At 39.7% G+C, this 21,659-nt stretch overlaps 1 protein-coding gene across 1 annotated transcript in view; it reads right to left on the bottom strand.

Moving 5' to 3' along the window:
• Positions 1-21,659, bottom strand: part of LOC138838819 (guanylate cyclase soluble subunit alpha-2-like) — a 204,258-nt gene that overhangs the window by 140,199 nt on the left and 42,400 nt on the right. The window contains exon 4 of the mRNA XM_070038178.1: positions 10,802-11,520. Coding sequence (XP_069894279.1) covers positions 10,802-11,520 — 719 coding nt within the window. The remainder of the gene's footprint in view (positions 1-10,801; positions 11,521-21,659) is intronic.

Below are 21,659 nucleotides of genomic sequence, written 5' to 3'. Positions count from 1 at the left end.
AACAAAATTGGACATGTCTGAACAAGGACATGAGAAATGAACCCAGGACACTCTGTCACCTACCACAGTATGAGAAGTAAAAGTAAATACAATTTTTCATTTCTTTTTTTTCCTCCCGCAAGGGAGATTCTTGGTCTCTTTTGTTGTTGTTGTTTTCATGCACTTTAAAAAAAACATTATCTTTAAGTAGTTGTACAAAAGAGTTGCCATTTAACAAAACAATTTATGACTATCATGTAGGGTTTTGTGTTCGGGGTTTTTATAATTTACTTTTTATTGGAAAGGTGATGCAGAGGAGCTATAGTTACATAAGGTAAATGAGTACATTTCTTGTGCATTGTGAGTATCGCTTTTATATATATATATATATATATATGTTTATATATATATATATATATATATATGTTCACCCTTTGTCCTTTGACTCACCATTTTGTTATTCCTCTTCCCTTCCCCAAATCAGAAAGAATGACTTCCCCACCCCCAATTCATAAGGAAATGGAAAGACTTGGAAAAATCATATTAAGTAAGCCAGACCCAAACAAACATAGGTACCATAGTCTCCCTCATTTGTAATAATTAGTATATATCTAGGATAGTCCTAGCAGAGGATCACAATTGCTTAATAGCTATGTACACATGACCCTGTAAAATGATGCTAATCAAAATGAACTCCAAGATATGGCAACAAAAGGGTTTTTTGTCTTTTATTTTTGTAGGGTTTCTTTAATGTACTGTGTAAAATTATTTGTCTTTCCTTTCATTTTCCCCCTTTTGATTTATCCCTTGTTGTCATTGTTTTTTATTTTAGTACCCTGTGTCTTGTATATACAATGTGTTTTGATGAACATCACCCCTTTCAATATTCTCTCATCCCTCCCCTACCTACATGCCCCTCCCTTCAAGCTTCTTAATTTTGTAGGAGATACATTGGATTCTTGGCTGCATTCTCTGCCTCTTTTCCTCTTCGCTTGTTCACCCTTTTCTCCTTGACTCTACCCTAACCCTTTTGAGTACCCGCTTCCTAGTGTTTTATTTTGCTGAACTTTGCCTTTGCCTTCTAAAGAAATTACATGATTCATGTTCTTCCTTTAATGGCCTAATATCCAGAAATACACAGGGAATTGTAAAAATTAAATCCTCACAGCTGTAATCGTAGCTACCCAGGAGGCTGAGATCTAAAGATTGTGGTTCAAAGCCAGCCCAGGCAGAAAAGACCTCTCAAAATTCATATCTCCAATTAACTATTCAAAAACAAGAAGTGGAGATGTCGCTCAAAGTGGTAGAGGGCTAGTGTTGAGCAAAAAGAGCTCAAGGATAGTGCATAGGCCCTAAATTCAAGCCCCACAACTGAAAAACAAAAAACTTAAATCCTCAGAAAACTTCATGAGAGGCTGGGAAGATGTCTCAGTGGTACAGCGCTTGCCTTGCATGCATGAGGCCCTGGGTTCGATTCCTAAGCACCACATAAGCAAAAAGAAAAAAGCCGGAAGTGGCGCTGTGGCTCAAGTGGTAGAGTGCTAGCCTTAAGCTGAAGAGCTGAGGGACAGCGTCCAGGCCCAGAGTTCAGGCCCCACGACCGGACCCAAAAAACAAAAAACAAAACAAAAAAACAAAAAAACTTCATGAGTCCAATTAATAAATGGGTCCATGAGCTTAAGAACATCTTCTCAAAGTAAAAATGGCCATTACACACATGAAGAAATGTTCAATGTCTCTAGTCATTAAGGAAATGCAAATCAAAACATTGAGATTCTAAATCACCCTGGTTTAAAAAAAAAACAATTTAAGCGTAGTGAGTCAAGAATTATTAAAGGGAAAAAGCAGAAAAAAAATAAGAAAATACTCAAGGTAATGTTATTCACAAACTAATAAAAACCCTGAGAAGCTTATGAGAGTATTTTTCCTCCTTCAGGAATCTGGCCTGGCTCAGATTTTAGAGAACAGTTCATACCAGAACCACTTAATCACCTCTTCCCCTGGGATTATCAAATTAGCAGACAGACATATGCTCTATATTTAGATGGTAAGAAAGCTCACAACACATTTTTGTAATTAAATTACTTTAAATTGTTATATGATAGTAGTGAGAAATAGCTCCTAAGTTGAATATTGGCAACACTTGGGTCACTCTGTCTCTTGAAAGAAATGTCTAGGGACACTAAAGAGATAAATCATATATCAATTTTACAAGATAATGCTCTCTAAAAATTAAAATAAAAATGGAAACACATTCTTTACAGTGGCCAGTGATCCTTGCCAGTTAAGAGCGTTTGATTTTCTCAAACAGGATAATGTTATTCATTCTCTTCTATAACTTAGGACTGTAGATTCCAGTTCAAAAAGTATCTACCCAAGAATGGAAAAACTGACTGAAATGGAAAATCAGCTAAATACATAATCCCATAAAACCAAGAGAATTACAGGAAAACAGAAAACAGAACCTAAAAATAATTTATTAGATATTATTTCTTTTTCTAGATAGGGGGTACAGCTCTACACAATTTTATTTCCTTTAGAGATAATATAGAATGGAAATATTGCACATAAAAATAATGCATATTGTATTTTTTACCAGATAACAATCTTACAGCACAGAAAACATCCTTGAAACTACAGAGCAAGTTAGAATATGATTAAAAAATGAAAAAGGAGTTTCCATAGTTAATCTAATAAAGAATAAGATAAGCAGAATTAATAACTACCTAGGAAACGTGTCCAAATAGCATAAAATTCAAAGTAAAATGCAAGAATTTCCTTTTTGCCTCGTTTCTTGGACTTTTAGGATAAGACCTATACTTATGGATTTCATAAGAGCATATAGAGAAATATAGAAAAGTACTACAACTCATAATGTAAGATGTCCATAAGCACATATGAAAAGAGCAATGCTCTCACACATTTCATTTCTCAAGGATCTCTGAAGCTAGTGTTGAATGTTCAATAGATATCTCAAGCTTTTGAATGGGATTTGCGTGTGATCGCAAGCACTCTTAATAGTAGCCATCAATAACATTATAGGTAAGTTTGCACTAACCAGGAATAGCCATCTTTGGACTTCTTCAAAGAACAAGAATGATCAACTTTGTTCTACTTGTCTCCGCAGATAAGGTCGGATATTTTTTTTAAATACCCATGAACTTTCATGATAAATACACATTGTCTTAAGAGAAAAGGAAAGGGAGCCAAGTCCAGTGGTTCAAGCATAAATACTTTGATTCTTTTCAGAAAAACAAAGTGTGATGAACCACATTCATGATGTCATAGAGAAAAAGGAAAATACTATGGGTCTGGGTCCTATTTTTAAGTATAAGAGAAATAGATCTGTCTTATAAGAGATCAGAATAGAAATGTGAAGATGGCCCTATTATCAAACAATTAAATAAGCCAGAAGGTAACTTGTTAATGGTGCGTAAGGATGTGTTTGCTATTTGGGCATTTCCTAAATGTTCAATTCCATAGATCCTGAAAAGCATAAATGGTTTTTTTACAAAGCATCATGAAAGTTGAATTAAGTTTTAAAGACAACTTTTACTATGTTTAACTACTCATGATAGATCTGGTCTAGTCTCTTAAGACTCCATCTCAACCAATGGCTGGGTACCAGTGACATGACACACACCTGCTACCCCAGCTATGGGGAAACACACTATCTGGATGCGGTGGCACTTGCTTGTCATCCCCTATGTCATGTGGAAGCACAAATAGGAAGATCACAGTCCAGGTTATCCTAGGCATTAAGCCAGACAGTAGGAAAGAACTAGGCCAAAACAAAGATACTGGAGGCATGGCTCAAGTAGTAGAGAACCCTGCTTTGTAAGAGTGAGCTCTTAATTCGATCCCTCCCCTATACAGGAAATACAGTAAACCCCTAATTGAAAACAAAAAAGCCAAAAATAATGACAGATATAGCCAAATTGCATATATAATATTAACTATATGACATATTATAATATATATATACATGGAATGATGTAATGCTGTACCAATGAAAAGTGGAAAACTTGGCAATTTCTTTAAAAATCTACACATACACTTTTTCTATGACACCACAGTTCCTCTTCTATGAATCTGCCCAAGAGAAATGGAAAATTAAATTTGCCATGCAGAACACTTCTGTGTGAAGATTTCCTCCACCATTACTTACAACAGCCAAGGGGGAAAGTACAATACTGTGAAAATGAATGATTGATACATGCTTACAACGCAGAAAACTTCAAAAGTATGCCAATATAAGACAACAACAAAAACAATCAAACGTACTCATATTTACAAGAAAAATGGACACAGAGAAAGTCTAAAGAAATGAAAAATAGGCCTTTGGCTAGGGTAGAATCAGATATTAAATAGGCTGCAAATGTTGACAGGCAACTTTTGAGAGTGCTAAATTTTTCTACAACTGCACGGTTGTGATGACCGCTCAATCACATGTATCTATTAAAACACACTTCCTTGTGCAATTACAAAAATGCTCACATGAATTAAGAATGAAGAGATAGCACATTCAAATCAGCACTTCAGGGTTTTTTTTTTTAGTTCATTCATCTACTGGCTGAAACAAAATGATTCCAGCTTAAAAGCAAGGGAACAGCCAGGCACTGGTGGCTTCTACCTGTAATCCTAGCTACTCAGGAGGCTGAGATCTGAAAACCTCTGCTCCAAGCCAGCCTGGGCAAGAAAGGCCATAAGACTCATCTCCAATTAACCACCAGAAAAGCCAAGTGGCACTGTGACTCAAAGTGGTAGAGAAGTAGCTGTGAGCAAAAAGAAAGCTCAGGGACAGTGTCCAGGCCCTGAGTTCAAGTCTTACAACTGACAAAAAAAATTAAAAATCAAGGGAGCAAATTAATGAAGGATTCTGAATTTTTTTTACCTAAAGAGACTCATTTTCCCCTCAGAACCTATAAGACTAGAATTAAATAAGATCTGGTTTCTGATAGGAGGCAACTTGTTTGTTAAGTATAGAACTGAAAACCTTTCTTGCTGACAAAATGAAAACATGATGAAAATACACACTTTAAACCTAAGAATGGTGTTAGTAATATGTAATCCACCATGGAATCTATCTTCTAGGTCCTCCATACAAAATAGCAATTATTCATATCAGCATTATATGTTGATTTTAACAAGCTTGCCATTACCAATATCTGCTTCAAAATCTCTATTTTTCTAATCTACTTTAGAAGGCAGTTGTCAGCAGGGTCTAGAGAAAATTAAGCCCCCCAGAAATTCAAACTAAAAGATAGCATTTGTACTTATAAGAGCAAAGAAAACCATCACATAATTTTGGACGAAGTTATGTCTGATGATCTGCTAATACATGCGTAAAATCTTCCTGTCAAGTTGTCCATCATTAAACCTACAGTTCAATACTTGAAATTCTCTAATAAAATACCATGATGTCAACAGAGAACGAATGTTTACACTTTCCCAAATTAAGGTTTAAGTCAAAATGTATTCTATTTTAGTACCATCTTTAAGTAGTTGTACAAAGGAGCTGCCATTTAACAAAGCAGTTTAAGAATACAATATATCTTGATGATTGTCAAAATGTGTTCTTGAAAACAACAAGAAACTTGTCTTTCAGCAGTTTCATGGTGGTGTGTTAAGATAAATAGATGGAAAAGCTGGATACCAGTTTAGAAAAAGTAAAGGAACACTTAATGAATATGACCATTGAAAAAGAGAGGTTATTTCCTCCTCTCTTCTTTTTTTGGTCAGTCATGGGAGCTGAACTCTGGGTCTGGGCGCTGTCCCTCAGCTCTTTAGCTCAAAGCAAGTGTCCTACCACTTGAGCCACAGCGCCACTTCTGGCTTATTTTTCTGCTTATGTGGTGCTAAGGAATTGATCCCATGGCCTCATGCATGCGAGGCAATCACTCTACCACTGAGCCACCTTCCCAGCCCCCCCCCCCATTCTTTGAAATTAACTTGCATTTAGGTGCCACTTCTAATCAATCAGACAAATGGGAAGATACTTCTAAAAATTAAAAGACAAATCTAATTGTACACTTTTCCCCAGTGCCAATCCTGAGAACAAGGAGAAGGCGAAGAGCAATGCTATTTCATCTGGCCCAGCAATGATGGATCTCCAATATCGGGATCCTTCCAGGGTGTCATCGAAGTTTTTTCAAGCATTTCTACTAGATAACAATACAAGAATGTCAGAAAGAACTCATGTTATTTACTGTTTTTGAAAACCCACTATTGTTTCTGTGGGTGCCTAAGTCAACCTGTCGGTTTTATTCTGGAAGTCACTGCGAAGTATTCAGACAAGTGAACAGAAGAGGCATTAGTAGACACAAGTAATAAACCCTCACTTTTCTCAATCTGACAACAGATTTTAAAATAGGGATAGTTTGTAACTAGAAAGCTGATCCCCACAGAGGCCCTGGACAATTTGTGACAGGTAGGCTTCTAATATTTGTTGAGGAGATGGGAAGGGCCCACATTCTTTTTTATGAACATGCTAAAGAACATCTGTAATATCAGAAGCAGCAGTAATCGTGAGGAACATTTATCCAACCCTTAATATTGGTGCTGAAGATGTTAAGAATTTTCTCTGGATTATCATTGATCTTCACAACTTTCTCAGGTCAGCAGCCCTGACTGTCAGAGAATTACAGTCAGTCTTGAAAACAAGGTAAGTTCTTCCTGGTAGCTAAGTCACAATCTCCCTGCCCTTCCTTGAAAATGAATCTGGGAAGGTTGAGTCACAGGGACCACAGAAAGCTTTCTGATTGACTGACCTCATAGTGCATATATTAAATGTAACTTGGGAAGGACTGCAAATATGATTAGCCGAGATTTCTTAATTTCCACATGGAGGAATCTAATGTTCAGAGATGAATGGGGATTATCTAAAATCAGGGTTGACACAGACGGCTCTCTCCCAGTTGGCTGACACTTATCTCCACACATCATGACCATTACCTGCACACTCTTTACAAACATCGGTTGTACCATCACACACACACACACACACACACACACACACACACACACACACACACACACACACACACACACACACACACACACACACACACACACACACACACACACACACACACACACACACACACACACACACACACACAGAGTGTGGCCCAGGTTTACATGACTATATGTTAACCCCAGATCTGTTCATTGACCACAATAGATTTCTTCTCAGATTGACCACAGTTAACTCAAAAGATCTACTTAAGAAATTTCCAAAGTCTTCTAACACTGAGATCACAGCACAAATTAAAGTGGATTTCTGATCCAGTTGTTTATTCACTGGTATGTATCTGATTTTCTTTAGTAATAATTCATCTATAACTAATGGTTGATGCCTGACCAGGGAAAATGATGAGAAGAAAATGGAGTTCAAGAAAAGATGAAAACCTGGGAGGGAAAGGAGGGGAGGGACGGCGAGGGGGAGAAATAATGAACATGAGGACATGAATGAGCCCTGGAGGAAGATGGAGAGGATCAGTGCCTGGCCAAACCATCGAGAAGCTTCTCTATGGACTTCAACACTGTTGAGCTGAAGCCTGCCATGGTCACTGCATCAGATGCTTCCGAGAGCGGCTTTGCACCTGGAGGGCCACCTTTACATGTGTGTAGCCATTATACCAGAAGCAAGATAGAAATCATCACCAGGTGCTGGTGGCTCATGCCTGTAATCCTAGCTATGCAAAAGGTTGAGATATAAGGATCCTAGTTCAAAGCCAGCCCCGGCAGGAAAGTCCATGAGACTCTTATCTCCAATTAACCATCAGAAAACTCGATGTGGTTCTGTGGTTAAGAGTGGTAGAGTGCTAGCCTTGGGCAAAAGAGCTCAGGGACAGCACCTAGGCCTTGAGTTCAAGCCCCATGATCAATAAAAAGATGGAAATTACCTGAATTCTGGGATACTGGCTTTCTCCTTAATTGCTATGTTACCAAATTACTCATGAGTCTATTCTATCACTAGTCATATACAATTCATAACTGACAACACAAAAGGACCATGGCTTACTAAAAACATTTTCACTTCCATCTGCAAGTGCCTATCATGTGACTACTGAAGACTTTTTTTTAACTACATAGTAGTGATTCACTGATATTTGGGTGCATAGTCAAACAGTTAATGAAAATCTTTAGTGTAAAATCTTCTAATACCTTGTTATTTAAAAGTAGTACAATGCCAACTACAGAATAATACTTCAGGTAATATGTAGATATATCTTAGTAAGTTCAGCTATTATGAGAAAATACTACATCTCAAGATTGCGCTTATCAGCAAGGACCTAATTTTAATCCTGATTTCCCTTTTGTTTTCTGTAAGTAAGAATGATGACCTATTACTTCAAAAATGCAATTCATCTGGTTAAGACTCAATGTCAATGCTAACTATACTTTTAATTTGGAGCTACAGAATCTTTCCAGGTCCTTCATTGGCAATCTCAGTTGGGTAAGAAAAGTAGATAAAATGATGAGCAGATTACTGTCCTTTATTCTAACTAAAAATCCTGCCTTATTTTTAAACTGCCACAAACATGTTTAAATGATAATTGTATCTTCTCAATGAGCACAGTTCCTTATTATTGGAACTGGCAGGGGGCCTTGACATTTGAGTCACCATTTCATTATGTCTATTTCTTACCCTGATATACAAATTAAATAGAAATACAAGCCAAATGAAATATAGAGGGGGGGAAACCGGAACAAGTAACTTCAAATTGAATTGGTTTTTCTCAAAGCTATAAAATAAATGAAGCAATTAACATTGGTTATAATACATCCTAGTTCCAGAATATTTTCAAAAATACTAATTTCAGTTCTAAGGACCAGAGATGCTACAAATCATCCTAGCCAAACATTCAACTTCTAAACTGACAGCTCTAATACTTTCCAAATTAAGGAAATAGAGTGATTCCTGTTCTAAAACTACCACAATGAGGCACAGAAATACAGCTTGAACAAGCCTCTTCCATTCTGACAGGATTCAAAAGTCAAAATGAGAATTGTTACATATGTTTATCATTTACACATTAAAAGTATTATTTAAAAGCACCTTCATGTAGCTCAAATTTATAAATATATAAGTAAACACATTGGGGTGCAATGCAAGGGTACCCAAATATATTAACCAAAATATAGTGGTTTCGGGGGAGAACTCAAGTGCTATAATTCTTTAGAAAGACTAACTCACAGTTCAAGAAAAGAAACACCAAGACGCCAGTACTTAAAAGGAAGGGGGTGGAGTAGAGAAGTAGACAAATGAAGACAGGAAGGGGATGAGGGTGAAGGGAGAATACAGTCTTACCATTTAATGCCTAGCCTCAAAACTAAGAAAATTGAAGGCAGGAATAGGGTTGGGAGGGATGGGGAGAAATGATGAAAGGGGAAACAAAGATCAAGAGGCACTGTATTCAGAAACTGCTTTGTTCAATGGCAACTCATGTGTACAACTACTTAAAATAGTAAAAATTTTAAAAAAAACTTTATGTGATTAGACAGGCAGAATTCATTCAGACTAGAATGTCTAAATATGCCCAACTGGAACCCAGATGTGTCCTTAAGTAATTTCCAATTATGAGACCTATATGATTAAAAACTATAATTGAATTAATTTCCCAAATTGCTTGATTCAGTCACACTGAATAAATATGCACCAACCCAAACTTTCTCAAATACTTCGTTTATCCTACTGAAGTTCAAAATTATAAAAGCTAATCAATGATAAAAAAAAAACCAATACTATACAAAATCCTCAGAAAATCTTCATTGAGCTCTTCAGTATCTCTACAATTGTTCATTTAGTAAATAGCAACCTGCTCATTTCCAATAGCCAATAACTTCCCCCAGAAAAAGATTAGAAACAGAATGAGGAAGCTGAGAGAATTTGATTTACCTCTACAGAAAATGGTGGGAAGCTATTTTATTCAAAACTGATTGACTTCAGATTATCTTCTGAAAATTAACAGTGTATTTTCTTTCTTAAAAAAAAAAATCACTGACACTATTACCAAGGGCAAAAAAATGCTCATCGCTGATTTTTTTTATATTTCATTATTTATATTAGCATTTACTTTTTAAAACGTTTTATCTGTAGGAGAAAATTTGTTCTTCAACTTGACTTTTAGGATTGTTTTCTGGTACTTCTTCATTGATATTGTATGACTTAGAACCCAGATCTCTCAAAAAGAATTCAAGGAAATCCACAATGAAAATACCTAGTATTCGCTGTGTTCACACAGCAGTGAAGTACTAAGAAGGGAAGGAATTCCTGTTTCAATACTAGAATAAAATAACAGCAGAACCCTTAGGATCATCCGTTTCCAGCTTCTAGATCTTACCTTATTCGGTATAGTAACACAAATATAGCATGCAGAGTGTAGGTTCCTGCAATGTGGAATGAGAAGATACCACATTTTTAACCTATATTTATTTATGTATAGAGCATCAAGGCCTCGTGGGATGAAATCAGTTTTGTCATCAACACTGGAAATAGTCCTGAGTTGACACTATGAGACTTTTGAGTTGAGTCCCATCATTTCTGTAATTGCTATGTCCAGCATTAGTAAATGTCCGCTTTCGTGTACTGAAATAAATTAATGAGGGAGGGAGGCATTATGCAAATGACTGGGAACAGGGCCAGCCCTTTTACATATACATCCAGGGACCAGTAATCTTCTAGATGGCACTTAAAGCTCTCATGCTCTCAATAATTAACAAGGGTAGCCAGCATGTCATTTATGGAGATAATCATCCCTTCTACCAGCTCCCCTCACACCCATCTCAAGTCCGGGGCCAACTTGCCTGAACTCACCTTGTCTTTATTGTCGGTGCTGGACGCCTCGGGCTTGGTCCTGATCACGAACGGAGTGGACAGCCGCAGGAGGACTCTCTCGAAGGTAGCATCGATCTTGGGGGAAACGATCTCAAAGCAGTCCTGAAACTTGAGCAGTTTGTGGGTGTCGCATCGCAGCTGCTTGCGCAGGCCTTCCCCGAGCTGCAGGACTGACAGGTTGGGGTCAAACATCAAGTGGAAAGGGAAGGCTCTGCAGAAGGTGTTGATGCTAATTCTGAGGTCCCCCGGATCGCGGGAAGTGCCCTGGGGCAGGCTCTTGGTGAGGTTGGTGTTTTCACACACCTTGATGAGGAAAGTCAGACAGCTGCAGTTGCCCGGCTTGGAAGCCTCGGAGCACAACTTCTCGTTGGCAGCCTGCTCCACTTCCACATCCACACGGTAGATCTTCTTCCCCGCCGCCTTGATCATGCCCAGCATGGCAAACCCTACGACGTGATGCGGATGGAAGTAGTGGAGCATCAGGGTCCCCTCGGGGAGCTCTTTGCACAGGAAAGAGGGCGATTCCATGGTGGCTTGTTTTCCAAAGGAAGTTCTAATGTGTTCCAACAACGCATCGAAGCCATTAAAGAAGTCCTGCAAGGTGCCGCCCACCGCGCGAAGGACGCGCTCGTTTTCGTCAAAGCATATCTTAAAGAACTCCTCGCCAAATCTCTCTTGGATTTCCTCGAACTTCAAACCTCAAGAGAAAGGAAAAAGCGAATGTCAGGGAAGCCGGATCCGAATAAAAGAGCTCATCACTGGGCACCACTGGCTCACACCTGTAAGCCTAGCCTAGATCTGAGGATCATGGTTCAAAGCCAGCCAGAGCAGGAAAATCTGTGAGACTCCTATCTCCAGTTAACCACTAGAAACCTGGAAGGAAAGCTGTGGCTCAAAGTGGTAGCACACTAGCCTTGATTGCAAGAGTTCGGGGACCGTGCCCAGGCCATGAGTTCAAACCCTACAACTGACAGAACAAACCAAGAAATGCTCACCAAAACAGACAGTAAATGTGTTGAAGCAAAAGAGATACTATCCTCCATCCTCAGGCCCACAAATTTCCCACAGAAGTTAATTCATTCGTTTAGAAGCCGAGAAAGTAAACTTTAGTTTGCCGTCTGAACCCATCTAAGGCATTAATGAGAATGAACGTATTGTTTGTTTGCGTTTAAATAGACTATGTTAAATCAGACCTAGGTCTGTGGCAAAATTAAAAGAAGCTCCAGATGTTTCCCAAAAGGCCCTCTGCTCTCCCCTCCCCCTCCCCTCATCCCTAAGCTGCTCCGTTAACCACCATGCTTACTCTACTCAAACAATTGTGTCAGCCAAATTAGGTCACTTTGACAAAGAAAAAAATCAACATGAAGGCCAGGCGCTGGTGGCTCACACCTATTAAATTCTAGCTACCAGGAGCTGAGATCTGAGGATCACGGTTCAAAGCCAACCTGGGCAAAAAAGTCCCTGAGACTCTTATCTCCAATGAAACGACTCCAAAAGTTAGAAGTGGAGCTGTGTCTCAAGTGGTAGAGCTTTTAACCCTTGAGCAAAAAAGCTCAGGGACAGTGCTCAGGCCCTGAGTTCAAGCTCTAGGACAGACACACACACACACACACACACACACACACACACACACACACACACACACACACACACACACACACACACACACACACACACACACACACACACACACACACACACACACACACACACACACACACACACACACACACACACACACACACACACACACACACACACACACACACACACACACACACACACACACACAATCAAAGTGAATAATAAAGAGAAAAATCTAAGAGAATGACTCTCTTTATGGAGGAATATACCACACTGACTTTCGTTTCACAGATGCGATGTGCGGATGCTCGTGAGAACATCACCTAGGGAGATGAAACACATCATCACACTCTTCCGCTGCTACATTACAAGATTGTCCTTCAACAAACATGCTCACTCACAATACCACAACCAGAGTTGAGGATAATAGCATTTGCCTGCCCAAATGTGAGGACAGAACAAATCAGAGGATATTCCCCCCCACTCCAACTGCTCTGTTGTTAGCTGCTGTCAGGATTACAGAACCAGCATAATACTATTTGTTCCCCTGACTTAACCTTGTTTTTGCTTTAACTTGACACTATCAGGCTCTCCTCTTAAAAACCCTCATTTCTTTGGGCTTATCAAACCGTGTCCTCCTGATTTGATTACGTTGGAAATGCATCAACACATTTTCCTCAACAACATTCTTTTTATGCCAAATCCTTACATCATCATGTCATAAATTTAAAAAAAAAATCTAACACACACTTAATGCCTACATTCAATGATAGTTCTCCCAAGTAAGAAACTTTCTGGCTATGAAATTCCTCCCCAAAACTAAATTCAGAATCCATACTCTACAACCTGTTTTTCCTGAACTAAAGAATCCAAAATACCACTGAAAATATCCCATGGATTGTTTCCAAATATTGAAGACTTGATCTTCTAAAAGCTTAGGTTCTACAAGCAATAAAAGAGGAGAGGGGGCGTGTCTCAACTGGCATTTCCTTTAAAAATGAAAAAGTCCTTGCAATTAGTGAACAGATAACAGTCCAGCAAGCTCAGGTTCTACTATCAATGTCAGAATCTCAAAGAAACACCCCCCCCTCAAAAAAAAATACTAACCAGTAAGTAAATGCACCAGAGGCAACAAAATAAAAGCCACTGTGGTGCAAGATTGTAGCCACAAGAAAACTTTGCTGCTCTACAAAGCACTGTTCTACTTTAAGGCACAATAACTGTTCATTTTTAAATGATGTCACTAGGGCATACCAGAGGCCAAAACGTTACATGTATCATTGAATTTTTTTACAGGTTTGAAATATTTTAAGGATAATACTCTAACTCTATTCGCAGTGGTCTTATAGACACCATAATGTCAAATTAACCGAGAAAGATTTTTCTTTCCACTGTTGCTGAAGTGCACATCCGAAAAGAAGAAAAAGAGTCCCGAGAAAGATCACTGCAACTTCTGCGAATCAATCGCCACGGCTTCCATTTTAAACCTCATCTCAAAAGGCAAAACGCACAGGGAAATCTCTCAGCACAGACAAGTGCTCAGTTCCCACCTACAGTTGACGCAAATCTCCCACCTTGCAGTAAAACACCCGAAACGTATAGACAATGCTCGTCTCCTCAAATCACAAGACGCTATGACAGCTTGACATTTGGGTCTATAAGAATACATTCCCTCAAGAAGCAGAATTTAGAATAAACCATTCTCGTTAATGTGGAAGCTGAAAGTCAGAATTCTAAAATAATACTAAATCACCTCCTTGCAAAGGCTGATGCCCAAAACGCTGGTGTCCTTTATCCCTGAAGGAAACAGAATCCATCTCCTTTGTGGCAGGGGCCTGTTGGTTGTCCCTGTGTGCTATCTCATAGCAGCTCAGACTGCTCATTGCTTGAAAACAAGGTGCTTGTCCCATTGAAATCTGCCTGCCTAGCACCAGCCCAACACCTGGCACAGAGAATAACGCTCTTCCTTAGAAACCAAGCACTTCTTGGATACGTTTAATCATGTATTTCAGGGTACAGTTATACCACATTTAAGGACATTGTGTTAAAAAAAAAAAGACATGTCTTTTATTTCTCTCGTGGGCCCCTACAAGTTATACACTGCCTGTGATTGGGCTACGACAGAGGAACACAGACAGTTGTTACAAGGACCCAGTAAGGAAGAACAGAACACCACAGCAGATGACATACCTCACCCGTCTGTCTAGGATTAAGCTTTGTATAATAAGTACAGTATCAAGCAAGCAAAGCTTTCACACAGGGAAGAAACATACACATCTTGCTCATAGTTATGTCATCTGCCGGGGTCACTGAGTATTGACTAATAAATTCATAGAACACGGAAATCAATACAGAGGCGTAGTGGGGAAGAGGTATCAAAACCCACCGCAAGCTCAGGAAAGACCAGGGCAGCAAACAGTCAACTGCATTTGTCAGTCTGTGGGGACCTTGGAAAGAGCAATTTCAGTGGAGAAGGGAGGCCAGAGACTTAGCATGCTGTAAGATTTACGAGTCAGATGAAGAAACAGAAACCTGAATCTTCAGCTGAATCACTAGAAGGTAAAATCACTTAATTTATAAAACTGTTGGGTTGTTTGTTTTTTTTTAACTCTGACCTCCAAGGGAAATGTTGACTTCATTGGGAACTAAATGAAGAGAGTCAGATAAGGTGCTAACCTAGGATCACAGATCTGGGAGAAGTTCTACAATAAAACTTTAAAAAAAATTAGTACCTTTCTGGGTCAAAGATCATCAGTGTGGGAACAAATCAAAATGGGAGGTGACCTACAAATTGCTGAAAACTCAAAGAGCTGAATACCAACCAACAAACTCCTTTCTGTGAACTGCAGACATCTCATAGTTACATTTTGATGCTTTATAGATTTCATCAACCTAATATTTAAGTGACATAACACACTATCTCAAGTTCACACCATTGCAACAATGAGATGTACAGGTCGTTATGTCGAAAACGAACTTCACAACTTTGGTGCAGGGGGAGAGGCGGGGGGGAGGGGAAGGGATGGGAAGGAGAAACAAAGGAGGAGGCTGGAGGAGGCTATAATGCTTGATAAGAAATGTACTCATTGTCTTGCCCATGTAATTGTAACCCCTCTGTACAGCATTTTCACAATAAAAAAAATAAAGCATTTAAAACACTAAAAATAAATAAATAAATAAATAAATAAAGATACTTTCATATTTTAGGAGACAATCTTTTTTGGAGAAAATAATTAAGTTAGAAATCTGGATGGATTTTTGCAAAAATAGTGTTCTACTTCCATACCAATTTATAAAGCAATCACAGAAGTTAGCATCTGCCTACCAGAGAAGATGTAAGGATCGATATTATACTTCTCAATAAATATGAAAAGAGAAAGTCCCACTGATCAAATCCTACCAATTAAATTATAAGTGCAAAGGAATTGTTTTCTTATCTGATCTGTCAACATAGTCTCAGTGGAGTCTTTATGAGAGGTGAAACAAGGGCTAGGAAGGAGGCACAGTGGTAGAGCACTTGCCTCGTATGCATGAGACCCTGGGTTCGATTCCTCAGCACCACATAAGCAAAAAGAAAAAAGCCGGAAGTGGTGCTGTGGCTCAAGTGGTAAAGCACTAGCCTTGAGCTGAAGAGCTGAGGGACAGCGCCAAGGCCAAGAGTTCAGGCCCCATGACCGGACCCCCTCCCCCCGCAAAAAAAAAAAGAAAAAAAAATTTTAAATAATGAGAAATTTGGCATCATCAAGATGGAGTCAATCCTTACCCAGATACTTGAATACTTTAAATAACTATCAACTGCATTTAAGAAGCAGAGTGGCATACAAATGTATTCCAATATTATCAGTATATCAATACTATAAAAGTACCTATGATACTATCCTTTCTTGCAAATCAAACTGAGGACACCGAAGGGAAACAGCAATGCAAAGGGCAATATCCTGTTCCCCATCTCTCTCTAACAACCTCAGTGCTGAGCACTAGAGATCAAAGGGTGATCAGAGTAGAAATAGAGCTATTGAGCTGTCACTAGCTAGGTGACAGATAATTTTATCTGTAATTGTATGCATAACCTACAACTGTACAAGCAAATACACATGACAATGCTTATAATAAGGGCAGAATGACATGAGAGAATATAATGGAGCATAATGTAATCGAGTGAACCCCCCCCCCAAAAAACCCAACAACAACAAATCTTCCCTTATAAAATGACACATCTAAAGGACAAATAACACTTAGGCTGCTAAGCAGGAACAGACAAGGAAAAAAAAAACATTCTATACTAACAGAACATGCATGCAAAGATCCTAGAAAGGTAAACGAGGGTTCTTTCATCTACAACACTGTACCTGGTTTTGGTGAATTTTTGTTTTTGTTTTTGTTTTTTGCTGGTCATGGGGCCTGAACTCAGGGCCTGGGTGCTAGCTCAAGGCTAACACTCTGCCGCTTCAGCCACAGCGCCACTTCCGGCTTTTTCTGCATATGTTGTGCTGAGGAATTGAACCCTGGACCTCATGCATGCAAGGCAAGCACTCTACCACTGAGCCACCTTCCCAGCCCTGATGAATTTGTTTGAATGAGCAGATGAAAGAATTAACAAATGGACAGCTGTGTGGGGCTGACTATATGTCCATCTTATACATTATATATTTATATAATACGTATAATATGCAGATAGCATGCATATGTATATACATATATAAATGTAATATGCATATACTATACATATATCCATCTCATACATTATATATATATTTATAATATGCAGATAGCATGCATATGTATATACATATATATGTAATATGCATATACTATACATATACTATTCAATAATATGTACATATGATATATATGTATAATTATATATAATAGATTTGTGTCATGTATGATAAATGCATATCATGTGATATAGGTAGGTAGATATCATATATGCAGATATGCACTCCTGTAGGCAAGCATGTGTTATTCTTCCAAGCAATGCTTTGCATATCCTTCAGTCTCTGCCAAGTCTTTTTACTCGAGGTTCACCAAGCTATACTAACTTAGTGGTTGTAAGTCCTTATTAGCTGAATTCTTCTTCCTTTGCTAACAAATACTGGGTGTAGGCGCTGAGTAGTAAGAAGTGAACAGACTCCAGGCAGCAAATGTAACATCAGGGCGTTGCTAAGCCGGCCACCTATTCAGTGACACAAAGGCCTGTTGTGGAAGACACCAAGCCAGGAGCCCAGCAGCGGTGCCACAGCTGCCAGGGAACTACAAAGAGGTGCCCACTGGGCTGCCTGACTCAGTTCTGTTCCCACACCTGGCTGGCTTCTGAAATGCAATCTGCCACCTGGTGAAAATGGGAATGTGGAAAGGACTCCCAGGCATTGCCATCTCCTTGCAGATAAAAGCACGGGTCTTTTATACCCGCTAGCTGAAGAGGAGGAGGAAGAGGGGTACTTATTATGCCAGCACATGGATTCTGGCTTCTGCCACTGACCATCTTGTCCAAACTGATCGCCACAGCAGCCAGAGAACATAAATTTCCACAAGGATGGAGCCTCATGGGTCTTGCTCCACACTGTTAATCACTGCTGAGACTTCTTTGATTTTCCTCTGCTTTATAAAAAAATGGCTCAATTGTTACTTGCCCTCCTCAATGGCTCCAACCAAGATTTGGGAGCTATGCCACTGCCCAGCTGGTACTGAAAAGAATTCACTTTTAGACCGTAGTGAAGGAAGGACGCTGGTGCAACTCGGAATTCTTTTTACAATTTTCCTATCAAATTAGGTAGCCAAAGAGCTGAAATATGTGCTCTCCTAGTTAAACAGTACTAGGTTTGGTTTTGTGTGTGTGTGTGTCTACCCGTCTGTGTCGTGTGTGTGTGTGTGTGTGTGTGTGTGTGTGTGTGTGTGTGTGCATGCGTGCATGCGTGCATGTGCAGGTACTGGAGCTTGAACTTAGGGCCTCACACTCTCTGTGGTGCTTTTCAGCTCATGACTGGCACTCGACCACTTGAACCATGCCTCCAAGTCCAGGCATTGGGTTTCAAATATGACAGCCATGATACATTACCACAAATCCACAGTGGAGCTTATTACAACAGCATAGCATAGTGTTTTCACACCATTCATAAGCAAGTAATTCTAATATTTTTATGCCCTCAGAGAATGGCAACATAGGGATTATGTATCTGCACTTGCCTGCGAGACCATTTGTAGATACATCATTTTGCTATCCATCAATACAGGAAGCCATTCCCTGCGCTGGAACTTCACAGGAAAGTGGGCCCAGTTTCTAATAACACACAGCTGTCTCACCACATAACCCATCCTACCATCCATTCAAGCAGCTTGGGAAATCTGTTCTTCCTATTTAGAAATTACCATGCTTCTTTCGTCTTCCATTGGAGGCAAAAAAAAATCAAGCCCTGAAACTTGAGTCCACTAGTTCTATCTTCTATGGCAATTTGAACAAACCTCCCTCTAGTACCTTCTTCACAGGAGTCCTTTAAAGTACCTCAGATTCACTCTCGTGTTCTCCCTTTGTCATCTCGTTTCATAGATTCAAAGAACTAATTCAGGATGCATTAAAGGCAGCACTAAAGAATTGTTTAAAATAGATAAAGCACAGAAACATTAGGGGGAATAAAAAGCCCCAAATGGTAGGAGTGATTTGCAATGAATACAAGCTATACTTTAGAAGGACAAGAAAGTGGGAGAGATACAGGCAGTCTGTGTCAGATAAAAAGACCTATCATGAGAAACCCTGTACCTGGGCTACATACAGTCTGTTGTGTATGTGTGCTTTAACTTGGGGAAATGCATGTCTGTACTTATTGCTCACTAGGATGTACACTACAAACTTTTCTAGGACCTTATTTGATTTTTTTTCTCTGTGCCATTTACATTTTTCATGCCCAGTTCACTTTTGATCAGGCAGGGAGAAGATGCTGGACTGGTTAAAGAAGCTGTGAAAATTAGCATATAGGAAAGACAAGACAGCCATTTCCTCATTCGCATCCTAGGTAAGGCCACTGTAGGAATGGCTGAGATTAGCAACCGGTTTAAACCAACTATTCATATTTGTTTTGAATCTCAAAGTTGATCTGATGGCTTCAAATTTCACAAATAAAATGCAGGGAAAGCCTAACATTTGCACACATCACACATTACACACACATCACACACACATACACACACACACACACACATATACAGAGAGAGAGAGAAGGAGGGAGAGAGGGAGAGAGGAAAAAGGGAGGCAGGGAGGGAGGGAAAGAGAGAGAGAGGGAACGAGGGAGGGAGGGAGGGAAAGAGGGAGGGAAAGAGAAAGGGAAGGAGGGAGGGAGGGAGGGAGGGAAGGAGGGAGAGAGATTTAGGAGAGGAGATGAGGAGTACCTAAACTCTTGTATTATAAAGGAAACTGCTCATCCATTTAGTCTCATTTACCTGGTGAAAGGGGTATTTTCTTTTGTTGGGGGGGGGTGTACGGTCAAGGGGCCTGAACTCTGGGCCTGGGCGCTGTCCCTCAGCTCTTCAGCTCAAGGCTAGCGCTCTACCACTTGAGCCACAGCACCACTTCCAGCTTTTACATTTTTTTGCTTATGTGGTGCTGAGGCATCGAACCCAGGGCCTCATACATGCAAGGCAAGCACTCTACCACTGAGCCACCTTCCCAGCCCCAGGGGTATTTTCTTATGAATTCTTCCACTTCTGCAATACACTTTTGTTCTTTCTCTTCTCTCTCCTCTCTTCTTTCTCCTCCTCGCTCCTCTCTCCTCTTCACTCCTCTCTTCTCCTCTCCTTTTCTCTCCTCTCTCTTCTTCTCCTCCTCTCTCCCTCTCTCCTTCTTTCCCTCTCTCCCTCTCTCCCTCCCCCCGCCTCATACATACTCACCCATATTTTATTTACATAGTTAGGTACATAATGCTTATAGCCAAACACTTTTCTTTTCTTTCTGTGGAACAAGACAGCTAGTTTTAAGGGAAAGAGTTGGGCTCCCAAAGCTCCACGTTCTTGTCTCAGTCGGGGGAGTTCAGTAGGGCTGAAACAGGTACAGCACTTTAATGTCTCCCTCTGCCCCATCCACACTTTTCAAGTCAGGAACATAGCCTGGTGAAATCACTGGGGTATAAACATGTGCTCATTTTTGTGGGGAAAAAGGAAGAGAGAAAAATGATGACTCAGACAGCAGGGCTGCAAACCACAGCGATCCTCTCAGGCCTTAAATCCTAAGAGTGTTTGTCCAGTTGGACCACCAGTCCTGAGAAGGTTGTCTAATAGGCTCCTTGCAAATCTCAGAGTCTGTTTCTGGGAGAAGCAGAGCTCCAACACCATCACACGCATTTTCCCCTGCTCTCACATAATCTCTGCGCACAGTTCTCACTTAAACAGCTGGTTAACATTCTCCCAAGCAGAGCTGTCATATTTTAATTGACCATTCCTTATGGTTGGACTGCTTCATGCTGCTCTGGTTTATATTCAAAAAAATCAGGCAACAGTATCAAGTCATTGTCTTATGTTCCATCCTTTTGTTTTGTATCATTTCTCTTTAGAAATCTCACCTATAAACCATTATCTAGACAAAGATATAAAGATTCTCAGTCCATGGGCACTATGGTTTTATATATTATATTATAAACATATATTTATTGGGAAGACATACCACCAGGATACTAAGGAATTATGACAGATTTTTTTTCTTTATTATTGTACCTTTGACCCAAGAGTTAGAATAAGATGTTTGTGAGAGACCCAAAGCAAAAGAGAGAGTGCTGTATAGATACGTAATGCAGCATTTGCTTCATTTGGCTGTTACCTACATAAAATCAGCACCCAGAGCCCAATAAATGTGGAAATACATACATTAATATCAAGGTTTCTTTGGATTTTTATGAAATTCAAACGAACTCACTAAGGCAGAGTTGTAGGTAATATAAAAAATACCGTCAGGCCCGTGACTTTCGGGTCTTGTATCTTTCCAGAGCAAGAATGACAGTGGTAGCAAGGCTGAAGGCTGTTCACACATGTGGGTGTGGGTTGGATTCTTTCCATACAGTTATTAGCATAGAAGGGACTAAAAGGAAGAGCCAGGGAGGAACAAAGTAAAGTGGTAGCCACTAACCATATTCAGAATTGGCCTTGAAGATGTGGCTCAGCAGTAGAGTTCCTGCCTAGCAAGCATGAAGCTCTGGGTTCAAATCCCAGTACCACAAAAAGGGGGGGGGGAATTCATCATCAACCAAAATAAAAACCTAAGTTAATACTA

Source organism: Dipodomys merriami, unplaced genomic scaffold, assembly GCF_024711535.1.
Source record: "Dipodomys merriami isolate MVZ:Mamm:240054 unplaced genomic scaffold, mDipMer1.0.p SCAF_29, whole genome shotgun sequence".
NCBI classification, from domain to species: domain Eukaryota; kingdom Metazoa; phylum Chordata; class Mammalia; order Rodentia; family Heteromyidae; genus Dipodomys; species Dipodomys merriami.
Note: the sequence above shows the minus strand (reverse complement) of the source record. Positions and strands in the feature narration are given on the sequence as shown.